The 24,636-nt window shown below is 46.3% G+C and overlaps 1 protein-coding gene across 1 annotated transcript in view; it reads right to left on the bottom strand.

Annotated features, from left to right (window-relative positions):
• GHRHR (growth hormone releasing hormone receptor) overlaps positions 1-23,353 on the bottom strand; it is a 96,206-nt gene extending 72,853 nt beyond the window's left edge. Inside the window, exons 1-3 of the mRNA XM_074985520.1 lie at positions 23,131-23,353; positions 22,484-22,721; positions 16,476-16,593 (exon numbers count right to left, since the gene is read on the bottom strand). Of these exons, the coding sequence (XP_074841621.1) occupies positions 16,476-16,593; positions 22,484-22,721; positions 23,131-23,353 (579 nt within the window). The remainder of the gene's footprint in view (positions 1-16,475; positions 16,594-22,483; positions 22,722-23,130) is intronic.
• Positions 23,354-24,636: the final 1,283 nt, after the last annotated feature.

Raw genomic sequence — 24,636 nt, 5'->3', positions numbered from 1 at the left:
GAGCCCTTAGTGTTGCAAACAGAATCATCCAACTGTGTGGGATGCAATCTTGAAGAGGTACTGAACCCAAAATGATCTAAGTTTCCATGTACTACCCATGTTATCTAGATCCACACCTGATGCTTCCAGTGCTGGAGAAGCAAGTGGAAGAAACACTGAATGCCTAATGGTAGTATCTGGTAAACCTAGGTAGCTCAGTGGGAGCTACTGACTTGTTAGAGGTTCCCTGGAGACACATGACTTAACCCATTAACTATCAAAACAAGGTACCGGTCATTCTGGCAACTATTTCCTCAGACTTTGCACTAGCCATAATACTGAGAAACATCAGCTAGGTCATTATCCCATTTCTTGGCTTTGTCGCAGGCCTGGTTTCAGTGTTCCTTAGCAGATGTCTGTCTAGCCACGAAAATCTGCAATGTAGCTGATTCACATCTTTCCTTGGCAGCTAGCTCCATTGCCTAATGTTTCTTATGAAGTTTTTCCTTCAGATTTAATTTAATTTCTCCCTGCTGTCTTGGAAACTCACTTTTTATTCTGTCCTTAACAAGGGGGAATAATTTATTCCTGTCTCCTTTATAACTTCTTTTACCATTCCTAGATCATTGCCATCTCAGTTTTTCCCCAAACACACACACCCAGTGCTTTTAGGTTTCTCCTCAGAGACCTTTTTTTCCGAGGTTTCTATTCTAGTCACTCTCTATTTAACTTTCTCCAGCCTGTCTGTCTTATTGAAAGGTAGAATGAATTTAAAAAAAAAATCTGTAAGGTGCTCAAGGAAGAAGACAGTATAAAACTATTTGAAAAGTAAATTAGTTCAAATCTGAGACATTGGTTCATAAGACTTTAAAGAACATGAGCAGACAAAAGAAACATCCAAGTTTGCAAGGAAGCATTTTGGGGCAGCTTGATAGGGTCTCTTTAAATATGGCAAGAAACATTAAATCCTGTTCTAGAGGCCTAAATCAGAGATAGAAGGCACTGTGTCCTTCAGTTATTAAGAACATAAGAATGGCCATTCTGGGTCAGATCAAAGGTCACTCTATCCTGGTATCCTGTCTACTGACAGTGGCCAATGCCAGGTGCCCCCAAAGGAATGAACTGAACAGGCAACAATCAAGCAAACTCTCTTCTGCCATCCATCTCCAGCTTCTGACAAACAAGAGGCCAGGGACCTAACCTACATGAATTTATCTATCTCTTTTTAAAAACCTGTTATAGTCCTGGCCTTCACAGCCTCCTTTGGCAAGGAGTTCCACAGGTTGATGGTGCACTGTGTGAAGAAGAACTTCCTTTTATTTTTTTTTAAACCCACTGTCCATTTATTTCATTTGGTATCCTCTAGTTCTGATCTTATGGGAACAAGTAAATAATTTTTCCTTGTTCACTTCCTTCACACCATTCTTAATTTTATGAACCTCTCTCATATCCCCCCTTAGTCTCCTCTTTTCTAAGATGACAAGTGCTCATCTCTTTAATCTGTCTTCGTATGAGACCCCTTCCAAACCCCTAATCATTTCAGTTGCCCTTTTCTGAACCTTTTCTAGTGCCAAAATATCTTTTTTTGAGGTGAGGAGACACCATCTGTATGGAGTATACAAGATGTGGGCATATCATGGTTTTGTATAAGGATAATAAGATATTCTCTGTTTTATCCTCTATCCCTTTTTTAATGATTCCTGAGATCAGCTACGTCTACACTGGGATGCTACATCGAAATAGCTTATTTTGAAGTAGTGAAATCGAAATAAGCTACTTTGACGTGTAGTGTCCATGCATCCTCCGGGGCTGGTGCTGTCAACATTCAGCGTTGACATAGGAAGGTGCCACATCTAAATGGCCCCCGCAGGAGAGCGTCTACACACAAAAGCAGCCCCAGTCAAAATAAGGGGGCTAGGAAAGCCTGTGGACAGGGTCACAGGGCGGACTAGCCTTGCCGTGGCTACAGCAAGCCACTCCCTTAAAAGGACCCTCCCAGACACACTTGGCCTGCACAGCATGAGGTCTGCAGAGTCGACAACAGGTTGCAGACCCTGTGCATGCAGCATGGACCCCCAGCAGCAGCAGCAGCCAGAAGCACTCACGGCTGTCTCTCAGACAGGGGCCGCCCTGCTTGGTGCCATGCAGGAGGCCACCTCGCACCTCCTGGAAGATGAGCTCTCCTCCTTGGAGGATGAAGGAGCCACCCCAGACCATCATGAGGCTCTCCCACCCCACCTGCTCCAGGTGCGCCACTGGCTATAGAGGTACCCCACCAGCTCGGAGTGGTGGGAGTGCCTGGTCCTCGGGGAGTGGGACGATGACCACTGGATCTGGAATTTCCAGATGAGCCAGCAGACTTTACTCGAGCTCTGCCAGTGGCTCACCCCTGCCCTGCAGCACCAGGACACCCTTATGCAGCGTGCCCTCACTATCAAGAAACGGGTTGGCATTGCTGTCTGTAAACTGGCCACTCCAGACACCTACTGATCCGTAGGACAGAAGTTCAGTTTAGGCAAGGCCAGCACTGGGGCTGTCATCATGGAGGTAAGGAGGCCTGGGAGGGGACCCCAGGGAGATGGGGGGGAGCCTGGGGGGCGGGGGAACTCCAGGGGGTAGGGAGGCCCAGGAGTCATGGAGGGGAGCCTGGGGGTAGCTCGGGGGGGCAGATACACCCTGCACACCCCTCACAGGTACTCATGTCCTCCCCCCCATAGGTGGTCCATGTGCTGAACGCTGTGCTGCTCCACAGGCTCATGCAGCTTGGGGACCTGGATGCAGCCATCACAGGATTTGCTGGCAAGGGGTTCTCCAACTGCTTCAGGGCATTGGATGGGACCCACATCCCCATCTGTGTCCTACAGCTCAGCGGAGGATGCTTCCTGAACAGGAAGGGGTATCACTTGGTGGTCCTCCAGGCATGGTAGGCAGCTGGGGCTGCTTCCAGGACATATATGTTGGTTGGCCTGGCAGCACCCATAATACCCGCATTTTTAGGAACTCCAGCCTGTGCCACCAGCTGGAGGCGGGGACTTACAGGACTCTTGGATAAATGCTGTCTGGTCCCGCTGACTCGTTACTGTTAAGGTTCTCAATCACTTCCAAAAGGTCTTCTAATGACACCTCAGTCTTGGACAATTGCTCAGATTTGTCACCCACAAAGGATGGCTAAGATTTTAAAATGCAAGATAATGCACTGTAAGTTGGAATCACATAAATCACAATGAAATTCTTAAATGCAGCTCTACCTATGAGTTGTGTAAGTTGTATGAGTTTGTCTGTACTATACTACAATGGCTTTGGGTAGCATGGAAGAAACATGCTAGATATGTTTCCTTTGACGCTGTACTTTCTAAGTATATCTGAGGAGTATTGAAACCTACAGAGCTGATGCATCTCAGCTGGGTCATGTGCTTCAAAAAAGGAAAGGAAAAGTAAAATAATGACCTTGCTTATTTTATGCTTTCTTAACCCACACACCGAGGTGTGATTCACGGCCCCACGTACTGGTGCCTAGACTCTTACAGAAGGAAAAAGTGAGTCTACTTTACAGCCTTAGCTGAAAGGGAGCTGGCTTTTAACTCAAACTCTCGAGGCTTCTGCATTACACTCCAGACGTCCCAGATTCAAGTCCGCCTGTGGATGATTACACTTTGTCATCAGGTGGATCTACACTAAGAGGTATTGTTGACAGGAGTCGCCTTCTGTCAACAAAACCAGGCAGAGTCCACACTACCAATGTGTTCTGTCAAGACTCTGTCAACAGAATGCAGCACTTTTCCTGGCAGACTTCTGCTATGGCAGTTCGAGGCATAACACCTCTGTCGACAGATTCTGTCAACAAAATAATAGGGCAGACGCTTTGCGGGGGGGCCCTCTGTCAACAGAGAGAGCTTCTGGTTCACTGGGCAGCCCTGTTTGCTGAACTTCTGGCTGGCTGTCCTGTCAACAGAGGGCTGGGCAGTCTGGCCACTCTCTGTCAACAGAGTTTGTCGAAAGGAGGAGCCATTATTAGGTGTGGACATATTCTGTCGACAGAGGTTCTGCTGGGAAATACCTGTCGAAGGGGATTTCTGTCAACAGAATGCTGTAGTGTAGACACAGCCGTCCTCTGACTGGGGTAAAGATTCACCACTCAGCATATGAGCATGCAAGCGCACAACAGAGCAGCATAAGCAATACCAATCCAGGGTAGAGACAGAACTCGAAGGGGTAAAATAAAGTACAAATGAAATAGCCTTCTACCCTTATCAGTCAGGCACTGTCAGAGCCAGGAAAGCTTTTAGAAATCCCGCCCCTTGCTGGGAATTTGGTGTTATAAGGCACAGAGATGGCAGCATGTGTGTGTCTCTTAGCCATTCAGGGATCTCTGCTTGCATATTCTTAGCATAGGAGCTAATAGGCGGGAAAAGATCACTGCTCATCTACACATGGCATAACACATTTTCACATGGTGTTTTTATTAACTAAAGATGCTCATATCTAGCCTTGTATATGGCAATACACAGCATTCGGCATGAATGAAAGTGGCAGCAGACACGCATTGTTTTGTACTGAATCATGCAGAGAAACAGATTTCTTGTATATTTGATTCCATAGGCTAGGGTCAGCAACCTCCAGCACTCAAGCCAAGAGTGGCACACGAGCCGATTTTCATCAGCACATGAGGCAGGAGCTCAGCCTCACCCCTCCTGCCCCAGGGAGCCAGGAGCTTGCTCAAAGCCATGCCGCCTATGGATGAACAAAAGGCCAGGTAATGCTACCAACCACCACCTGAACTGTAAAGCTCTGTATTTTAATTTACGTATTAATGAAGCTGTTGTAAGTAGGACTATTAAGCTGCGTCTACACGTGCACGCTACTTCGAAGTAGCGGCGCCAACTTTGAAATAGCACCCATCATGGCTACATGTGTTGGGCGCTATTTCGAAGTTAACTTTGACGTTAGGCGGTGAGACGTCGAAGACGCTAACCCCATGAGGGGATGGGAATAGCAACCTACTTCGACGTTCAACATTGAAGTAGGGAACGTGTAGATGATCCGCGTCCCGCAACATTGAAATAACGGGGTCCTCCGTGGCGGCCATCAGCTGAGGGGTTGAGAGATGCTCTCTCTCCAGCCCCTGTGGGGCTCTATGGTCACCGTGTGCAGCAGCCCTTAGCCCAGGGCTTCTGGCTGCTGGTGCTGCAGCTGGGGATCCATGCTGCATGCACAGGGTCTGCAACTAGTTGTTGGCTCTGTGTATCTTGTGCTGTTTAGTGCAAGTGTGTCTGGGAGGGGCCCTTTAAGGGAGCGGCTTGCTGTTGGAGTCCACCCTGTGACGCTGTCTGCAGCTGTTCCTGGCACCTTTATTTCGATGTGTGCTACTTTGGCATGTAGACGTTCCCTCGCAGCGCCTATTTCGATGTGGTGCTGCCCAACGTCGACGTTGAATGTCGACGTTGCCAGCCCTGGAGGACATGTAGACGCTATTCATCGAAATAGCTTATTTCGATGTTGCTACATGGAAATTAGCTATTTCGATGTAGCGTGCACGTGTAGACGTAGCCTTAGTGATTTTAAAAAATATCACTGGCAGTCAGACCGTACACAGAGGTCCAAAGGTCAAATTTCGGCACTCCGCCTTGGAAAGGTTGCTGACCCCTGCCATAGGTAACACTAATTTGCCTCCCTGTAAGGGGTAGAGTTTCACTGCTATGGCACTTTCTGCTGGTCCGTCTGGAATCAGCCCTTCCAGCCCTGGAGTGCCCCTGTTGGCCAGTATCTTGCCCTTACTTACCTGTCTTCTCCTTCACCTAGTCAGCCCATGTCTCCCGGCCCACAGTGCACCTTTCCTTGCAGTACTGCCCTGCTGCAGTGCCCCCACACTCTGGGGTCCTCGCTTCCCATGGAAGCCTAATCCCCTTTATCGACCTTGCCTCAGTGACCCACTGCCAGTCATCACCTAGCCCTTGCCTCATGGGCTAAGTGCAGTCTGAAATGCCCGCTCACCACTGGCAAGGGGATGGACCTGCTGCCTTCTACTTCCTTGCCTGCCTCCCTGCAGTCCTAATACCCCGCAGGGCTGAAGCCTAGGAGCTGGGGCAGGCCAGAGCTCTCTAGCTCTGCATGCCTTTCCCCAGCACTGCTGCATCTCCGGCACCCTCTCTAGCTTCCCAGGCAGCCATGTTCTTCCTGCTCTGCAGCAGGAGCAAGAGTGTGTCTCTGAGCTTAGCAGATACTATTTATGCTGCCCCAGCTGGGCCCTGATAGGCTGTTACCTGCCTCAGTTGGTCGCTCCGTATTTCCAGCCCTCCTCCAGGGCTGGGTTTTACGCTTATCTCACCTGGGGCAGGGTGACCGCCCCACTATACTCCCAAATTGAGTCGCCCATTTCTGGCAATGATGTTGTTTCAGCTCCTCCTGGACTCTGAGTAAGCAAAATTGTTCTCCACTTGCTGTCCAAAATACTACCGTGCAGCATTCAAGCACCTGTTTTCAAAAGCCAGCTGGGCAGCTCTGTCCAAGCCGTCTGTGGCTCTCTGAGCCATTTGCAGCACTGGATGCAGCTGCCTCTGGCTGACCCTTCCTCCACTCCCTCCCCACTTTGCCTGCCATGCTGAAATGCTGGCAGAGGGGATCTATGTGGAGGAGGTAGCAGCAAGGCACCCGAGGTAGGGGGTGAGGTCAGGGATGTGGAGGGAACCAGGTTGGGGAAGTATGGGGGTTCAGCCAATAGTGGAGGAGTTTGGAGCCACATGGGGGTGTGGCTTGGGCCCCGCGCGGGTCCAGTTAAGCCACCAGGGGGCCAGCTTGGGCTCTGCCTGGCAGGACAGCTTGGGCCCAATGCAGGTGTGGTTAAGCTGCCGGGGGGCAGGGAGGTGGCAGTTCGGGTTTCAGTCTAATAGCCCTGTTATTTTGACCATGGTATTTAATTTCCAGTCACCCTCATTGTACCTCATACAAGGATTACCCAGAAGTTCAAAATAGCCCCTTCTTTCAAACCCCAGTGAAGTGTAGCCTGCACTGGGTTAGAAAAAAGGTAGCTGGAAATAAATCACAATTCAAACACACACACACACACCTGCCTAACAGATTTATTTGGGCACCAGCTTTCATGGGCACATTGCCCACAAACGCTGGTGCCCAAATAAATCTTTTAGTCTTTAACATGCCACAGGACTCCTTGTCGTTCTGACAGTACAAACTAACATAGCTACCACGCTGATTGAAGAAGTGGGAGGCATTTTCATTGATATGATAATGCATTTACCTTGCAAGAAATTAATGTTTTAACTCGAATGTTGCAAAAATGATGTGGCAGAGTTGCTCCATCTTTTTAGGGGCATTGCTGCAATGAAAACAATAAACGCTCCTTGACTGTTCTGTCAGCTTATGAAGTCTTGCATTGCTCCATGCTGCTGGGCCAGTGGTGGCCTCTCAGCCTCTGCCCTGTTTGAGATGGAGCTATATAATACTCTAATGCTTTCTGAAACATGGGGCCAGACTTCTCTATACCCTAGCAGCACTAAGGGGCCAGAATGCTGACACCCCAGGAGGTACCGGTCCTACCATGTAAAGGGATACCTAGCTAGTGCCAAACTCCTAGAATGGCTCTAGGCTGCACCCATCAGATGTAGGGTGTGCCAGGGTGGGAAGGAGAAAGAGGGAAGTGGCTGGTGTACTCTGTGCCCTGGCTCTTCTCAGCCTTGACGGGGCTGAGGGCAGCATGATTATGTGTTAGACCAGCTCTAAGACTGCCCTAGTTTTTCCATAGGTCGTGGCAGGGCTAGGAATTTGGAGTGGGAAAGTCTCATAAAATCCCTCCCCATTTGCTCTTCCAGTAGATGTAGTGCAGAATGGCCTGAACCTGTAACCCACTGCTGTTTCCTTAACAGCCAGGAGCCCACTCTACTTGGACCTAGACAGCAAGCGGAAGGACGGGGATGAAAGGCTTGTCACAGGAGATAAGGGACTCAGCAGCTGGACAAGGAAGAGCTTTGAAGAAAGGGAAGAATGGTTTGTACCCTGGGGTTTGCTATGGGACATGTTGGGGCCAGTTGAGCCTCAAAGGGGTTGGGTTAAAAACAATATTTAAAAAGAAACCATGTCCTCATCAAAGTTAGTAAAAAAGTCCTGAGATGACCAAGTGGATTCATGGGGGAGGATTTAAAACCAGAATTGGAAGTGAGGCCACTCACCTAACTGACTTTCAGTGTAAATCAGACACATAAATTATCTTCTTGCCTTTGAAAAAAAAATCTCTTTTACATCCATCTTCTTCATATGCCTATTTTCCTGTGGCCTTCTTCCACGCTTGGACACTGAAAATAGCCTAGTCAGTTTCACTTATCTTTATCTCCAGTATCCCGTTCATGCTCTCGTGCCCTAGTATAGCTCACTAGGGAATAGTAACAGAGAGAAAGCCGTGCTAGTTTATATACTATCAAAACAAAAAAGCAATAAAGTAACACTTTAAAGACTAACAAAATAATTTATTAGGTGAGCTTTCGTGGGACACACCCACTTCTTCAGACCATAGCCATACCAGAACAGACTCAAGAGAACCAAAAATAGTAATCAAGGTTGACAAATCAGAAAACAAATTATCAAGGAGTGGGGCATTGTGTTTGTGACTTAAAAGTCTGTGTGTTACTGAAGAGGAATTTTCACACTTCTTTGGAAAAAGAGGCTGCTGAATTCTCTTTTATATTCAAATTCGACACATTAAAGTGGTTTAAACCAGGATGCAAATTTTCTGCGTCATTATAGGGGCTCTTTTGCATACTTGGTTTAATCTAATTCTTGACGCCCCACCCCACTCTCTGATTTGCTCACCTTGATATTTTTTTTCTGATTTTTCAATCTTGATTACTATTTTTGGTTTTCTATGACTTAAATATTGAGTCTGTTCTGGTATGGCTATGGTCTGAAGAAGTGGGTCTGTCCCATGAAACCTCACCTAATGAGTGATTTTGTTAGCCTTTAAAGTGCTACTTTACTGCTTTTTTGTTTTCACTGGGGAATGTATTACTCATGGTATCCCACCAGCACTATGTTTTGGTTTACAAACTCATAGGGTGATTAGTTTGTTTGGGAGTGTGAGGGGTTAAAATTGTCACCACTGGGACTATTTAAAAACAAAAACGGATGAAAAGCATTTTACTCATCTTCAATCCATACAACCTTTCAAAAACAAACAGATAAGAAAGAACCCTGAAGTTGGGACAAATTTGCCCCAAGAGTGCTCCTTTAATTGGATAAGCAGAGTGTTATATGATGTCGTAAACTTCCACAAGTTGCTGACTTGAATAGCAACTCATAGGGCATGTCTACCCTAGCCAAAAACTTCGAAATGGCCATGCAAATGGCCATTTTGAAGTTTACTAATGAAGTGCTGAAATACATATTCAGTGCCTCATTAGCATGTGGGCGGCCGCGGCACTTCGAAATTGACGCGGCTCACCCAGACGGGGCTCCTTTTCTAAAGGACCCCAGCTACTTCGAAGTCCCCTTATTCCCATTTGCTCATAGGAATAAGGGGACTTCGAAGTTTCTGGGGTCCTTTCGAAAAGGAGCCCCGTCTGGACAAGCTGCACAGTGGCAAGCTGCATCAATTTCGAAGTGCCGTGGCCACCTACATGCTAATGAGGCGCTGAATATGTATATCAGTGCTTCATTAGTAAACTTCAAAATGGCCATTTGCATGGCCATTTCGAAGTTTTTGGCTAGTGTAGACGTAGCCATAATGTTAAAAACATCCCTGTTTAAAAAAAGAAAAAAAGAAGAAAAGGAAATTTGTAGATTAAAGATAAATTTGAAGTAAACAACCAAAAGTAGAGGCAACTCATTTAAATCCATAAAAACAATGAAGTCCAAAATTAAGATTCAAACTGTGTCCTTAAAACTTCCTGTGCACCAATAAAGTCACTGAAATAATCATAATAATAATAAACACACACAAGTCCTTTTCCAGACTTCACTACTGAATGCTCATAATACTCCTGTGATGTAGGAGAGAAATTTTATTGCCATTTAATGCTTCCACTTTTGTGCAGTGGTTGCTTTGAATGCTCTAACTGATGTGCCACTCATCCATAGTGAGGTGCATGTTAGCTCCGTTTCACATATGGTGAATTTGAAGCATAAAGGGTGAGACTTCTGAAAGTGCTTAGGTGTCTTAGGAGCATGGGTAATTTGCATGTACATTCCTAATTCCCATAGGTGCTTTTGGAAATCCCAGTCTAATGCCAAAACTTACACACTACCTAATGGTATTTAGGTTCCATATTCATTATCTGGAGAGGTCTGAGAATGGCTACTCAGCACTTTTGAAAAATGTGTCCTTTATATTTAGCTACTCAGGTGTAGCCGAGCCTTAAGTAGCTGGGACGGGCAGTGTTGGCCTAAGCAACTTGCCCAGGAGCACAAACACACGGAATTAATGTTAGAGTCAGAAATGGAATACAAGACTGCTGTAGGGTGCGAGAAGAGTTTGTAACGGTCTCATGAGAGCAGATCGACCCCTCTGTGAATCCTCAGGAGAATCTAAACAGACCACTCTGTGCAAGGTGAAAGCTGCAAAACTAACTCCCATGGGAACAGCTGCAGAACAAGCCCCGCTTGCCAAGATTTCAAGGCTACGCTGGCAGTAGGCCACAAGAGATAGTGATAAGAAATGCGTAGGCAATTTTAGGCAATCTTATGTTAATGAGCTCAGCTTTATCAGCTAGTGTTAGGAGGCCTGTTACAGAGCCTCTCCCCGAGCGAAGCTCCGACGCGTCGGGCTTTCCCCCCACTGGTGACTGCGGCGTCTCTGGGGCTCCTGTCGCGGGTGTCACGCGCTTTCATTAAACCAAATATAGCACTCGCCTTCTGGGTGCAGCCTCATCTCTGGGGAACCCGAGCCTGGTTGGCTACAACTGCTTATTCCAGTCCCATATTCTAGCCAGTAGATCACACTGGCTCTTTCAAAGCTGGTTACATGGAGCACCAGCCATGCTGCAATATCCTAGCTATCACTGCCCCACTCAGAAGAAAAGTTTGGCTTTAACTTGAGATGACTCAGCTTCCCTTGTGCTTATGCTAAACTCTTATCAAGAACTCAGTGTCGTGTCTGACATGTTGTGCCACAGTTAAGATAATCTTTGGCTTGATGCCATGGGGATGCTTTGCCTCTGTGTGCTTTAACCTGACAGGAAATGTCTTTATACACAATTTAAAACATTATGCTAAGGCATAAACCCAGCAAATGGGGAATTGACTTAAGGGTACCCAAAAGGGACAAAATCATCTGAGATGCACGAAGTACCTTCTTCTTATCGCCCACTGAAACGATATAAGGACCCTGACTTGTTCCATTTTCTTTTGGACTGTGCATATATATATGTATATTTCTAAAATCCGACATCTTCTTCCCAGCCACCCAAGCCAGAGAAACACCCTTCCTCCTCCTCCCTCTCTGCTGATTACTCCGTTTGTGCATCCCTGCTTTTCCTGTTTCCAGAACGGTGCGATAATTCTTCTTCAGTAAAAACACAGTAACACATACATGACTCCTGGCTTTTGAATTTTATATTAAAATTCGGCACACTAACACATGGGGTCAAATTTAGCTACGACAGATCAGGAAAGGGATCTTGGAGTTATAGTGGATAGTTCTCTGAAGACATCCACGCAGTGTGCAGCGGCAGTTAGTAAGGCAAATAGGATGTTAGGAATTATTAAAAAAGGGATCGATAATAAGACAAAAGATATCATACTTCCCCTATATAAAACTATGGTACGCCCACATCTCGAGTACTGCGTGCAGATGTGGTCTCCTCACCTCAAAAAAGATATATTGGCATTAGAAAAGGTTCAGAAAAGGGCGACTAAGATGATTAGGGGCTTGGAAAGGGTCCCATATGGGGAGAGGCTAGAGAGACTGGGACTTTTCAGTTTGGAAAAGAGGCGATTGAGGGGCGATATGATAGAGGTATATAAAATCATGAATGGTGTGGAGAAAGTGAATATAGAAAAATTATTTACCTTTTCCCATAATACAAGAACTAGGGGACACCAAATGAAATTGATGGGTAGTAGGTTCAAAACTAATAAAAGGAAATTTTTCTTCACACAGCGCACAGTCAACCTGTGGAACTCCTTGCCCGAGGAGGCTGTGAAGGCCAGGACTCTATTAGGGTTTAAAAAAGAGCTTGATAAATTTTTGCAGGTCAGGTCCATAAATGGCTATTAGCCAGGGATAAAGTATGGTGCCCTAGCCTTCATAACAAGGGCAGGAGATGGATGGCAGGAGATAAATCACTTGTCTTCTGTTCTCCTTCTCTGGGGCACCTGGCATTGGCCACCGTCGGCAGATGGGATGCTGGGCTTGATGGACCTTTGGTCTGACCCAGTATGGCCATTCTTATGTTCTTATGTTCTTATAAGAACTAGAGGACACCAAAGCCGCGTCTACATGTGCCGGCTACTTCGAAGTAGCCACGCCAACTTCGAAATAGCGCCCACCACGTCTACACGTGGCGAGCGCTATTTCGAAGTTGAAATCGACATAAGGCAGCGAGACGTCGAAGTCGCTATCATCATGAGGAGATGCGAATAGCGCCCTACTTTGAAATTGAACATCGAAGTAGGGAATGTGTAGCCGATCCGCGTCCCGTAATATCGAAATAGCAGGGTCTGCCATGGCGGCCATCAGCTGAGGGGTTGAGAGACACTCTCTGCAGCCCCTGCGGGGCTCTATGGTCACTGTGTGCAGCAGCCCTTAGCCCAGGGCTTCTAGCTGCTGCTGCTGTAGTTGGGGATCCATGCTGCATGCACAGGGTCTGCAACCAGTTGTCGGCTCTGTGGATCTTGTGCTGTTTAGTGCAATTGTGTCTGGGAGGGGCCCTTTAAGGGAGCGGCTTGCTGTTGAGTCCGTCCTGTGACCCTGTCTGCAGCTGTTCCTGGCACCCTTATTTCGATGTGGGCTGCTTTGGTGTGTAGACGATCCCCTGCAGCGCCTACTTCGATATGGTGCTGCCCAACATCGACGTTGAATGTCGACAGCACCAGCCCTGGAGGATGTGTAGACGTTATTCATCGAAATAGCTTATTTCGATGTCACTACATCGAAACAAGCTATTTCAATGTAGCATTCACGTGTAGACATAGCTCAAATGAAATTAATGGGTAGTAGGCTCAAAACTAATAAAAGAAAATTTTTCTTCTCACAGCGCACAGTCAACCTGTGGAACTCCTTGCCAGAGGAGGCTGTGAAGGCCAGCAGTCTAACAGAGTTTAAAAAAGAGCTTGATACATTTTTGGAGGTCAGGTCCATAAATGGCTATTAGCCAAGGGTAAAGTATGGTGCCCCAAGCCTTTAGTCAAAGGCTGGAGACAGATGACAGGAGACAAATTGCTTGATCATTGTCTTCAGTTCACCTCCTCTGGGGAACCTGGCACTGGCCACTGTTGACAGACAGGATACTGGGCTGGATGGACCTTTGGTCTGACCCAGTATGGTCGTTCTTATGTCCTTATGTCTCAAGTTGCGGTTGGAAAGGTCCAGGTTGAATATTAGGAAAAACTTTTTCACTAGGAGGGTGGTGAAGCATTGGAATGGTCTACCCAGGGAAGAAGTGCAGTCTCCATTCCTGGAGGTGTTTAAGTCTCGGCTTGAAAAAACCCTGGCTGGGCTGATCTGATGGGTTTGGTCCTGCCTAGGGCAGGTGGCTGGACTTGATGGCTTTTTAGGTCTCTTCCAGCTCTATTGTTCTATGATTCTATGACGAGAGGTCTATGACCTAGTCCCCCTCCTTGGTCATGTCTGCTGCTGCTGCAGCTGGGTCTTACTCTGGCCCTCGTGGTGTGGTGCTGGCCAACAGGCCTGCTTCCTGCTCTTCTCCCGGCTGGGGCTCCTCAGCCAAGGTGTCTCAGAGGGCAGGAGGGGAGGAGGTGTCCCGAGGGTCCAGCATGGTTCTGAGCTCCTGGTAGAAGGGGCACAAAGCAGGGACAGCCCCTGACTGGCTAGCCAAGTCCCGAGCCCGGACGTAACCCTGCTGCAGCTGCTTGACCTTAACCCCGACTTGGTCAGGAGTGCAGGCAGGGTGATCCCGGGTACTCAGGCCATCAGCCAGCTGGGCAAAGGTGGCCGCGTTCCGCCACTTCGTCCCCATCACCTGGAGTACCTCCTCTTCCTGCCAGAGCCCCAGCTGGTCCTGGAGCTCGTGCTTGGCCGAAGAGGGAGCTTTCTTTTCCCTCCCCCCGACTGGAACCCTGACAGCCCTGGGCATGCTCAGAGGGGGACCCTGGGGCTCCTGACCTACCCAGGTGCCAGTCATAGCTGTATGGGAGCTGCTTGCGATGTCACGAAGGTGTACGGGGCAGCACGTGTGAGGGCTGCTGCCTGCACGCTCTCAGCTTCCCGCAGTGGGGTTTCCGGGTCTGTGCGGCTTTAAGAGCCGTTGCACGCACAGACCATAGAGCCCTGCAGGGGCTGGGCAGCACGTCTCCGCCTAACAGCTGATCGCTGGCATGGCAGACCCTGCTGTTTTGAAATAGCAGGACACGGAGCATCTACATATGTCCTTTTTTCGAAAAAAAAGACATAGAAAGGATGTTCTCTTCCTATTTCCTGATCGGAAGAGCGGTTTCGATTCCTGTGGTGCCTACCATCGATTTCAAGTTCAAAAGAGCGTGTGGTGTGTGTAGCTGTGCCACACGCTACTTTGAACTGGGGCCTGTTCTTGCAAAATATTTGCCTCATGTAGACTCAGCTACACAGGCGATGTCTACACATGCCCCGCCCTTTCAGAAGGGGCATGTAAACGAAGCAGGTTGAAAAATGCTAATGAGTTCTTTATATGAATATTCAATGATTCATTTGCATACTGACAGCCACCCAGAGCATCGAAAGCACTGCTTTTGAACTGTAAACTAGCCGTATAGATGGGGTTCCTTCGAAAGGAAACCCGATTTCGAAAGCACCCTCCTTTCCAATTGTTTGGGGGAAGAAGAGCGCTTTTGAAAGTGGGGGTTCTTTATGAGGGAACTTCGACTACCTGGCTGCTTGCATTTCGAAAGCAGCTCCTTTCAAAAACAAGACCTCCTGGGAATATGCTGATGAGATGCTGGATATTTAAATTCTCACCTCATTAACATTTTCCAATGGCTGCGTTTACATGCCCCTTCTGAAAGGGAGAGGCAGCGTAGCCAAAGCCTCAGTGACTTTAAAATTATCAAATGTCCTCCCTTTCCTCTGATCACATATTGTGCACCAGCTGTGTGGTTTTGTGCCTCAATCCAGCCACATAGCTCTCCCTGAAGGACCAGGCACTCAAACCATTCATAGAGGTCAAAAGATTAAATTTCGGCACTCTGCCTCAGAAAGGCTCTGGACCTCTGTGCTATCAAGTCGCTTGTCCGCTCCCATCTCATTCTGCCTTCTCTCATTTGTGAGGCATTTTTAAAAGGCAAATATCACCCTCTTCACTGCTCAGTGACAAACAGCATTTCTGAGCTCCAAAGGGATATCAGGGAATGCTTCGGAAAAGACCGAGGCTGACAGCTGTCCCAGCGCAGGCGGGGAAAGGGCCAAACGAATGGTTCCATTTGCATGGTCTTTAGGGCATCCTGTGGGTAGGTCAATGGTTCTCAGCACCTCCTGGCATCAGGCTGTAAAAGAGAAAAAAGGAGGGAGAACTGAAGCAGAGGTTATGATCTTAAGTCTCTGTGCAATTCCCACATTAGGAGATAGAAAACTGCACTTCGCCCTCAGTCACAGTCCAGGGCATAATTTCTCAGCAGGAGAAACTCCACTGACTTTAATGGAGTTATGCCAGCAGAGGATTCAGCCTAGGGCTGGGTGATTTTCCTTTGGCTTGGCATAACTCCCTGTTTGCTTTCCAAACCTTAGTAACAGACACAAACAGAACCATGTATCTGACTGTCTTAAAAGGGCATTTCTCCTGCCTCAGGGCATAGTGTGCTTGGCTCTTCACCTCCCTCCCATACCATAAATGGGACACACAGCTAGCAGATTCTTGAAGATTCAGATGTAGTAAACACCCACGTGTAGCGAAGAAGAGGGAAAGTCTGATATTGTTTCCTTGCATTTGCAACTGCAAATGGCCATTGCAGCTACAGCAAACCTCTGCTGCCATCAAAGCCACTCTGTGGAACAAATGATTAAGGGCTGAGGGCAGGTTTCTCCCAATGCCTCCTTGAAGCTCTTATTTTTCATGTCCCTCCACCTTATCATCCTGGAGGCATATTGCAGCGGTTGTCCTTTCCATTGCTGCAAGTAGGGAACAGCATATTCAGCAAATGTCATCCCTTTCCTCTGATCGCATATTGTGCACCATGTGTTTTTTGTGCCTCAGTCCAGCCACATAGCTCCCTCTGTATGCTTTCCTTACACTTGAGCAGCAAGTATACTTTTCTGTCACGTATCAGCTTATGGATAAGTCACAAGCTGTTCATTGTTGCTATTCCAGGAAACATTCACTGCTTAGTGCTTGCTATCCACTCTTTACCACTTCAGCTTCTGTGTGCATCTGAGTACAGGTCAGGCTCCCATCTGATCTGATGGTCAATGTTGCTGAGCAACCACAAGTCCTACTGAGGTCAATCAGAGCAACAGGTGACCAGCACCTGTGGAAAAAACGGGACACACATCTTCTTTTTAATTTACTGCATGGAACCCTGTCTCTGTGACACAGGTTGCCATAGGAATGCCTCAAATAAGTAACGATAAAGAAAAGAATGGCATGAAAATCAGTCAAAAACTCTTTTTGCAAGTCAAACCAAGAAAAATTAATGAATATACCAAAATAAAAGAAGAAACTGTGATTGGGCTCTGATCTTAGTTACAATTACTCTAATATGAAGCCAGAGTCGCTCTTCTGAGATTTACACCATAGTGCATGAGAGCATAATCTGACCTATAGCAATTAAAAATAGGGTAGACGGCATGCCTTTAAATAGATCCCAGACAGCAGGCCCATGTGGTGCCCTTATGCAATATGCTGAGTAGTTGTGGGCACTGTGAGATATCTGTAAACATCATTTATGTTGACCTCCTAGGGGAAGAAAGACCACGGACCAATGGAGGTGTTGAGAAAAGATTTTGGCTGTGTGAGGTCTGAGGTACAGACACTGGCTGATGATCAACAAGCTGCTGGTCCCTTTTCCTTGGCAAAAGTTTTATTATATGGCCACAAGAAAGAGCATCAATGGCCTGCTAGTTAAATAAGAACTTATTCTTTCCAATGCTCCATTACTATTGTCGAGGGCAGCCATTGAAAAGATCAATAGTAATTCTCTGGGAGTGAAACTCTGAAGTGGGCCAGCTGCAGGCCTCCACGCCACCAAAACTTTCACAGTAGGGCTCTAATGGTACCTAGGCATGGGGCAGTTTTCATCAGAACTACACATCGCACCAAAGAAGAATTTAAGGGCAATGCTGTGCCTCTATTTTTTGTAGGATAATTACTGCTGTTTGTCAAGTGAATCTAAAGGAAGGCATATGCCATGATTTACACTGGAAAGTTCATGTCTAGAGCTACACTGATCCCTAGTGCCAGCAGTTTGATGCAAATGAGCAGTCTCAAAAAAGTAAAACGGCCACTCATTTGCATATTCACAACAGAAAACAAGCAGCGAAGACGTGGTTCTGCCCACAAAAACCCACTTTGTTGGCAGTCCCTTACCCCTGGTTTTTCCAGGAATAAGGGGATGGTTACAGAGGGAGTTTTTGTTGGCAGAACCATGTCTTCACTGTTTGTTTTCTGCTGTGGATATGCAAATAAGCAGTTCAGAAATGCAAATGAGCAGGCATTTTGCATTTTCGAGGCTGAGCATCTGCATCAAGCTGACAGCACAAGGGGTGAGTGTAGTACTAGACAATCAGTATAACAAGACACTGAGTAGATCCAAAATATTATTCCCACTGTCTCAGACACCCAGGTGCTGCTCTTTCATACTCCAACAGAATCCAAATGTAGCTTTCCCCTCTCCCAATTGTTGTTGAGCAACCTTTAATTCCTCATCAAGTCTCTCTTCACATTTGTACTCACAACTGGATTCCAACACACTCCTTAAGCCCACAAAGAGGTCTCCCTTCGGCAACGACTTAACAGCCCGGGCTTTAAGTCAAACGTGCTTGAGTGCTTTCCTCTCTAGGGATGGAATTGAGCACCTGGTAGAATTAGGATCTGGGAAAATGTAGGTGTCAGATGAGCCAAGAGAGGCTTGAGGAAGGTATAAGGCGAAACAAAGCTAGTGACTCAACACATGACGTATTTTTTTTTAAAAAACAATGAAGATAATTTTGAATTGAAACCTGAAATGACTCGGGAACCAGAGGAGGTATCTGGAAATGAAGGTTGACTGGACACGCTTCTCTGCCCTTATGGAATGGCAACCCATGGTACTCAGCCCTTGCACTGTGCAAGAGTGAAAGGAGTTGCAGTAACAGTTTTTAGATGGAAATAAGGCCATGTCTACATTAGCTGGAACATTGACTCACTCAGGGTTTGATTTTGCATGCCTGGTAGACCTGTTGTGAGAAGGAAGCGCAGTCGATGGGAGAGTTTCTCCCATCAATCTTCCTTAGTGAGGGTGGCCAGGCAAGTCTACTGCAGCTAAGTTGATTCTAGCAATGCAATTGCCATAGCTAGAATTGCATTTCTACAATCAACTTACCTGCCAAGCATAGATCAGGCATAAGGCACACAGAAAAGGGCAAAACCCAGGCCTTATTCAAGTCAAGAAGAGTTTTGGCATAGACTTCAGCAGAACCAGTGTTTTAACCAAAGGTTTTTAGAAGATGTGGGATCACGGCAGCGATATATACAGGCCAAGCACTGCAGATGTTATAATCAAGTCTGGAAATACAGAAAAAGTGTGAGGAGAAGGCAACTTAAAAATCAGTGATGATACTTAGGTTCAGAGAATAGAGGAAGGGAAATGAGGTTGGAAGAGAGGAACTGGAGCTGTGATCAAGGACTCTTCTCAGCAGAGGCAATTCCTCCATTGGATCCTTCAGCTGAAGGAAGCTGATAAGAGAAAAGCAGAGCAACCTTTCAAAAGCATGTGCAGGAACCAGAGAAGTCTAACTGGTTTTTAAACCCTTGATTCCAACACACCATTCACCTCATGTCCCACAGTGCAGAGCTGACCTGAAAACCTGAGCTAGCATTTTCTAAATACGGCTCAGCAGCCTGGGCAGCTCTGGCAGCCTAATTCAGTTTGCCTGGTATTTTCTTTTACTAGTTTGCATCCAGCAAGAACTTCAGACGAAGCTCCAGAAAAAACAAAGTCCCATTTTAACATCCACTTTACTATAAGAGTCTAAACTGCAGGCAGCAAAGAGGGAGGGTAGAGCTTCTGTGTAAATAGGGATGATAGATGTAGGACCTGCTGCCATGAAATTCCAGAGCATTGCTGGACTGGAAACCTTCAAACAGCTTTTATGTTGGGACAGGCTTAGAAAGAGAAGCTATATATTAGGAATCTAGTCATTTTCTCTGTTCCTCAGAGCTTGTTGCAAATTTTCCACTGAAGCTGTTTCTGAACGGAAAATGGCTTTCTGGCATAATGGAAATGTTGCCAATAAATAATTTGTTGTCATTGTTTTTCATGGAAGGGGGAGGGAGAATAATTTCCCTATTAACTCCAGTTACTATTAATATTTTGGCAGCTATTAGGAGTGGGAGTGATTACAGCATGGAGCCATTTCTCTCTCACAAGCCAGGCTGTCTTGTGTAATTTTGCAATCCTGGAAATTTGGCTTTCATTGTGGCCCTAAATTCATTTTATTTTATTTTTGCTAAATTAAAGGGATTTTTTTTCCAAGGAAAAAACTGTCACTTTGGCCTGTGAATTTAATAATCAAAGTTAGACTGAGAGGCTAAGTTGAGTCCTAAGTATAAGGAACAGTGTTGAGCATTGTCTTCTCCTGAGGGTATGTCATGAGCCTCTTCATTCTTGTTTTATTTATCCAAGCTCCTGGAGTCTAGTGATTATACGTGACTCTCAAGCCTTAATTTTTTGAAGAAATTCAACTCCTCAAGTTGCAGAGTGAACCTTGAAAAGGTGACCTTTCCCATCCTTACCCCCAAAGGCTCCAAAACTAGAAGGAAAATAATAAAAAGAACCCTAAAATGATTAAATATTGTAGACCTCCACACTACATTTACACTGTGCCCTTAGCTCAATTTGCCCTATGCAAATTGTGTACCCTATTTTGAGTTAATTTTGAAGTACTGGGCTATTTTTGAGGCATCCCTTACTCCTCCTGCAATGAGGTGTAGAGGGATGCCAAACTAGCATGCCCAGTATTTTGAAAAATATTTTGAAATACCTGGCGCATTTCATAGATGTGGAGTAGTGATTTCGAGATACTTTGGTACCCTGAAATAGCTCTGCAGTTTAAATATACTCCAGTGAGTAGGGAATGTGTTGCAGCAGATGTGGATCCAAGATTGGCATTAAGTCTTCATTGGTTGAGCAAAAAGAAAGTATTTTTTCCCCTGTGTACTGAGAAAGACAAGGCTACAATCTATCCCTAAGTCCACAATTGCTAATTTCATATAGCTCTGACCACATCAAGTCCACAGATGCATGCGTGCACACTGGGGAGTTCAGTGGAAGTCAACCAGGCAATCTGGACTTCTAGGCACAACATTTTGACAATGATAGGATGTGGTTGCACCTTCTCTGCCGTGCCAAACCTATTGGCTCTTCAAAGAAATTGCTCATTCCATGAAATGTTCCAGATGTTGTGACACGTAGGTTCAGCTCCCCTGTTTGGTACCCAGGCACAAAACCTACCGAAGGCGATGGGAGTTTTACCTGTGGCAGGAATTGGGCCTGATGTGGCAAAATCATTTTGTGTGGTTTATATTTGGAATAAATGCATCCTGCTGCATGTCAGCAGCACTGAAATACAAAAATGATTTCAGTGTTTGAACTGGGACAGGAAACAACTATTATTATAATGAAACCAAAGTCAAGGCTCTTTAACAATGTAAGACATGAATGATTAATAGGACAAACTACTCTTTTAGGGGAAAAAAAAAAGCCTATTGTTCATACAAAGAAACTCCTGTCACAATAATTAACCAGGGTAAACATTTTGACTGAGACCTTTGAAATCTCTTTTGTTAGTCCAGTTACAGAGTTTAAGAGTTGAGCCATTGGTTGCTTTTTACTTGCCTTTATTGAATAATTGTCCCAGTTTTGTAATATTCAAAATTTACCTAGAAAGTCTTGGTTGTTTCAATTACTGAGTTAAAACAATAATTTTATAGTATATTTTTATGCTGCCTGTCTCATGGCTCCTTTCCGCATTCTAGCAAGACAAATGCAGAAGTGGGGGCCAGCAAAAGTACCTCCAAAACCTTATCTACCAGGTTTTGGTATAAACTTCCCTCCCCAAAATCCTAAAAAACCTTAGATTTTGGGGATAAAATTTGCTGCCACCACCCAAGTAATAATAAGGAAAACAGGGAGAGACTACTTGGGAAATCTCACCCCAAAAGTGAAAAACAGGACACAAACATTAACCAATAGCAGGTTAACAAAAAGAAAAAGAGAGAATTTTTATTATGACAACAGTATTCGTGTTGCAAGCTTCATGACTAGATGGAAGAGTCACAAAGTAAAACACATGGGGAGTCTCTGCCATGGGCCTAGAACTTAGTTACAAGGAGAGTAAAAGAACATTTCTAAAAAGTGCACAGACATCAGATCTCACTTCCCAAACCACAAAACAATAAAGCCTAATGGATTTATCTAAATTTTACCCTACTTACAGAATATTGGAGGGCCTGTTCTTGGAGGGAGATATTCTCTGTCTCTCTCCCTCATGGCTGGAAAAAGAAGAAAAGACCAGAGGACCGAAAAAGGGAGGAGCCAAAAAATTCAATTCTTACCTACATTCCTATAGGCTGACCCCACCTGGCTAAGGAGGTTAACCCTTTTACTCTCAGGCTGCTGGCTAACCCTCATGATCATGACACGCCCCCCAAATCACAGACAGTGCTGGACAGCCTCTGGCCACACTGGCTGTGATTTCTACCCGGAGGTCTGAGATAAGACATAGAAAGTAAGTCCATGCACACATTACATTCTTAGCAACTACATGAGAAATAACAAAATGCTCCCACATCCATGGAGTACCAGCACAGATATAGAGAATGTCCTATGTAATTGAGTCCAAAATTCCTTTCAGGAGAGGGTATCAGCTGCCTTATTAGAGGCTTCTGAAGTGTGCTGGACATCAAAGTCAAAGTCTTGGAGTGCCAAACTCCACTGAAGGAGTTTCTTGTTGGTTGTTTTGACTGAATGAAGCCATTGAAGAGCAGAGTGGTCAGTCTGAAGATGGAAGCGTCGCCCCCACATGTATAGTCTTAGCTTCTCTAGAGCATATACAATTGCACAGCACTCTTTCTCTGAGACAGATCAGTGGCTTTCTCTTTCAGACAATTTTTTGCTGAGAAATACAACAGGGTGAAGTTGTTGATCTGGTCCTTCCTACATCAGAACTGCTCCTACGCCCTGCTCAGAATCATCTATGGTGACGACGAAAGGCTTGTCATAGTCTGGGGTCCTCAGCACAGGCTCAGACATAAGAGCCGTCTTGAGTTGGTTAAAAGCTTCCTGGCACTGGTCAGTCCACTTGACCCCATTGGGTTGGTTTTTCTTGGTTAGATCTGTTAGAGGTGCAGCGACCTCACTGTAATGTGCTACAAATTGCCTGTAATACCTGGCCAACCCTAAGAAGGATTGAACCTGTTTTTTTGACTTTAGGACAGGCCAGTTTATTATAGCCTGTTCCTTGGCCTGCAGAGGGTTGATAGTGCCTTGACTCACCTCGTGTCCAAGGTAGGTCACCTTGTTCAAGCCAATTTGACATTTTTTTGCCTTAACTGTTAGCCCTGCCTCCCTTATGCGTTGGAAGACAGATTGGAGATGTACTAGGTGCTCTGCCCATGAATCAGAAAATACAGCCACATCGTCGATGTAGGCCACTGCAAAGTCTCCAAATCTGGCTAATAGAGTATCCACGAGCCTTTGGAAGGTCGCAGGTGCGTTGCGCAGCCCAAAAGGTAGAACATTGAACTCATATAGGCCGATGTGTGTAATGAAGGCATATTTTTCCCTTGCTGCTTCCTCCAGAGGTACCTGCCAGTACCCCTTGGTTAAGTGTAGAGTGGAGATTAACTGGGCACACCGGTTTCTCCAATAGCTCATCTGTGCATGGCATGGGGTAGTCGTATGGGCGAATTACAGCATTTAGCTTACGGTAGTCCACACAAAAATGGATTTCCCCATCTGGTTTGGGAACTAGGACTACTGGAGAAGCCCATGCACTTTCCAAAGGGCGAATTACACCCATCTGTAGCATGTCCTTGATTTCCCTCTCTATGGCTGCTTTGGCTGAAGGATCCATTCGATAGGGTTGGACCCTGACAGGGTGAGCATCGCCTGTGTCAATGGAGTGAGATACCCATTCGGTCTGTCCAGGGTAGCTGAGAACATTGGGGTGAACTGGGTACACAGTTGCATGATCTGTCGGTGCTGCTCATGGCTGAGGTTCATGGAGAGGCTTAGCTCTTCTACTCCACCCTTGCCTTTTCCATCGTAGTAGGGTCCCTCTGGCCATTCTGTCCCCTCCTCCTTCTGGGCTGTGAACTGAAGAATCTTGAGTTCTGGAGGATAAAGGGGCTTTAGAGAGTCGACAAGATATACCTTAGGTTTAAGGTCAGGGTCAGGGAACGCTATGAGGTAATTAATGGCCCCTAGACATTCCTGGACCGTGAATGGCCCTTCCCAGGATGCTTCCATCTTATTTGCCTGGGGCACCTTCAGTGCCATGATTTGTTCCCCTGCTTTGAAGGACCAGTCTCTAGCATGTTTATTGTACCAGGCCTTTTGCTCTTGTTGAGCATCCCGCAAGTTCTCTTGGGCAAGAGTTAGAGCGTCTGTAACAGTATTTTGGAGGTTGTGAACAAAATCCAAAATGTTAGTTCCTGGGGAAGGGTTAGTCCCTTCCCATTGCTGCTTTACCAGCTGTAAGGGACCCTTAACTTCACGGCCATACATCAGTTCAAAAGGTGAGAATCCCAAACTAGGATGGGGGACATCTCTATAGGCGAACAATAATTGTTGTAAGGCCAGATCCCAGTCATTGCAGCATTCACTAACGAACTTGCATATCATGGCTCGCAAAGTCCCATTGAATCTTTCCACCAGGCCATTTGTTTGATGGTGGTAGGGGGTAGCAACTAGGTGTTCTACTTCATGAGCTTCCCAGAGGCATTTCCTTGCCCCTTCCAGGAAGTTGGTCCCAGAATCAGTGAGGATCTCTGAGGGCCAACCTACCCTGGCAAAGATATCTGTCAGTGCCTGAGCCACGTTCCTAGCTGTTGTGCTGCCTAGGGCCACGGCTTCCGGACATTGGGTGGCAAAGTCCACTAGGGTCAATATGGACTGTTTCCCTCTGGGGGTCTTAGGGATTGGACCCATAATATCCACAACTACCTTCTGGAACGGGACCTCTATGATGGGAAGCTGTTGGAGGGGTGCCTTGATCTGGTCTCGGGGCTTCCCCACCTGCTGGCATACCTTACAAGTACGGACACAGCCAATGGCCTCCTGGCCCATCCCGTCCCAGTAGAATGACCTTCT

Source organism: Carettochelys insculpta, chromosome 2 (genome assembly GCF_033958435.1).
Source record: "Carettochelys insculpta isolate YL-2023 chromosome 2, ASM3395843v1, whole genome shotgun sequence".
NCBI lineage: Eukaryota > Metazoa > Chordata > Testudines > Carettochelyidae > Carettochelys > Carettochelys insculpta.
The sequence above is the reverse complement of the archived record's forward strand: the minus strand, read 5'-3'. Positions and strand labels throughout refer to the sequence as shown.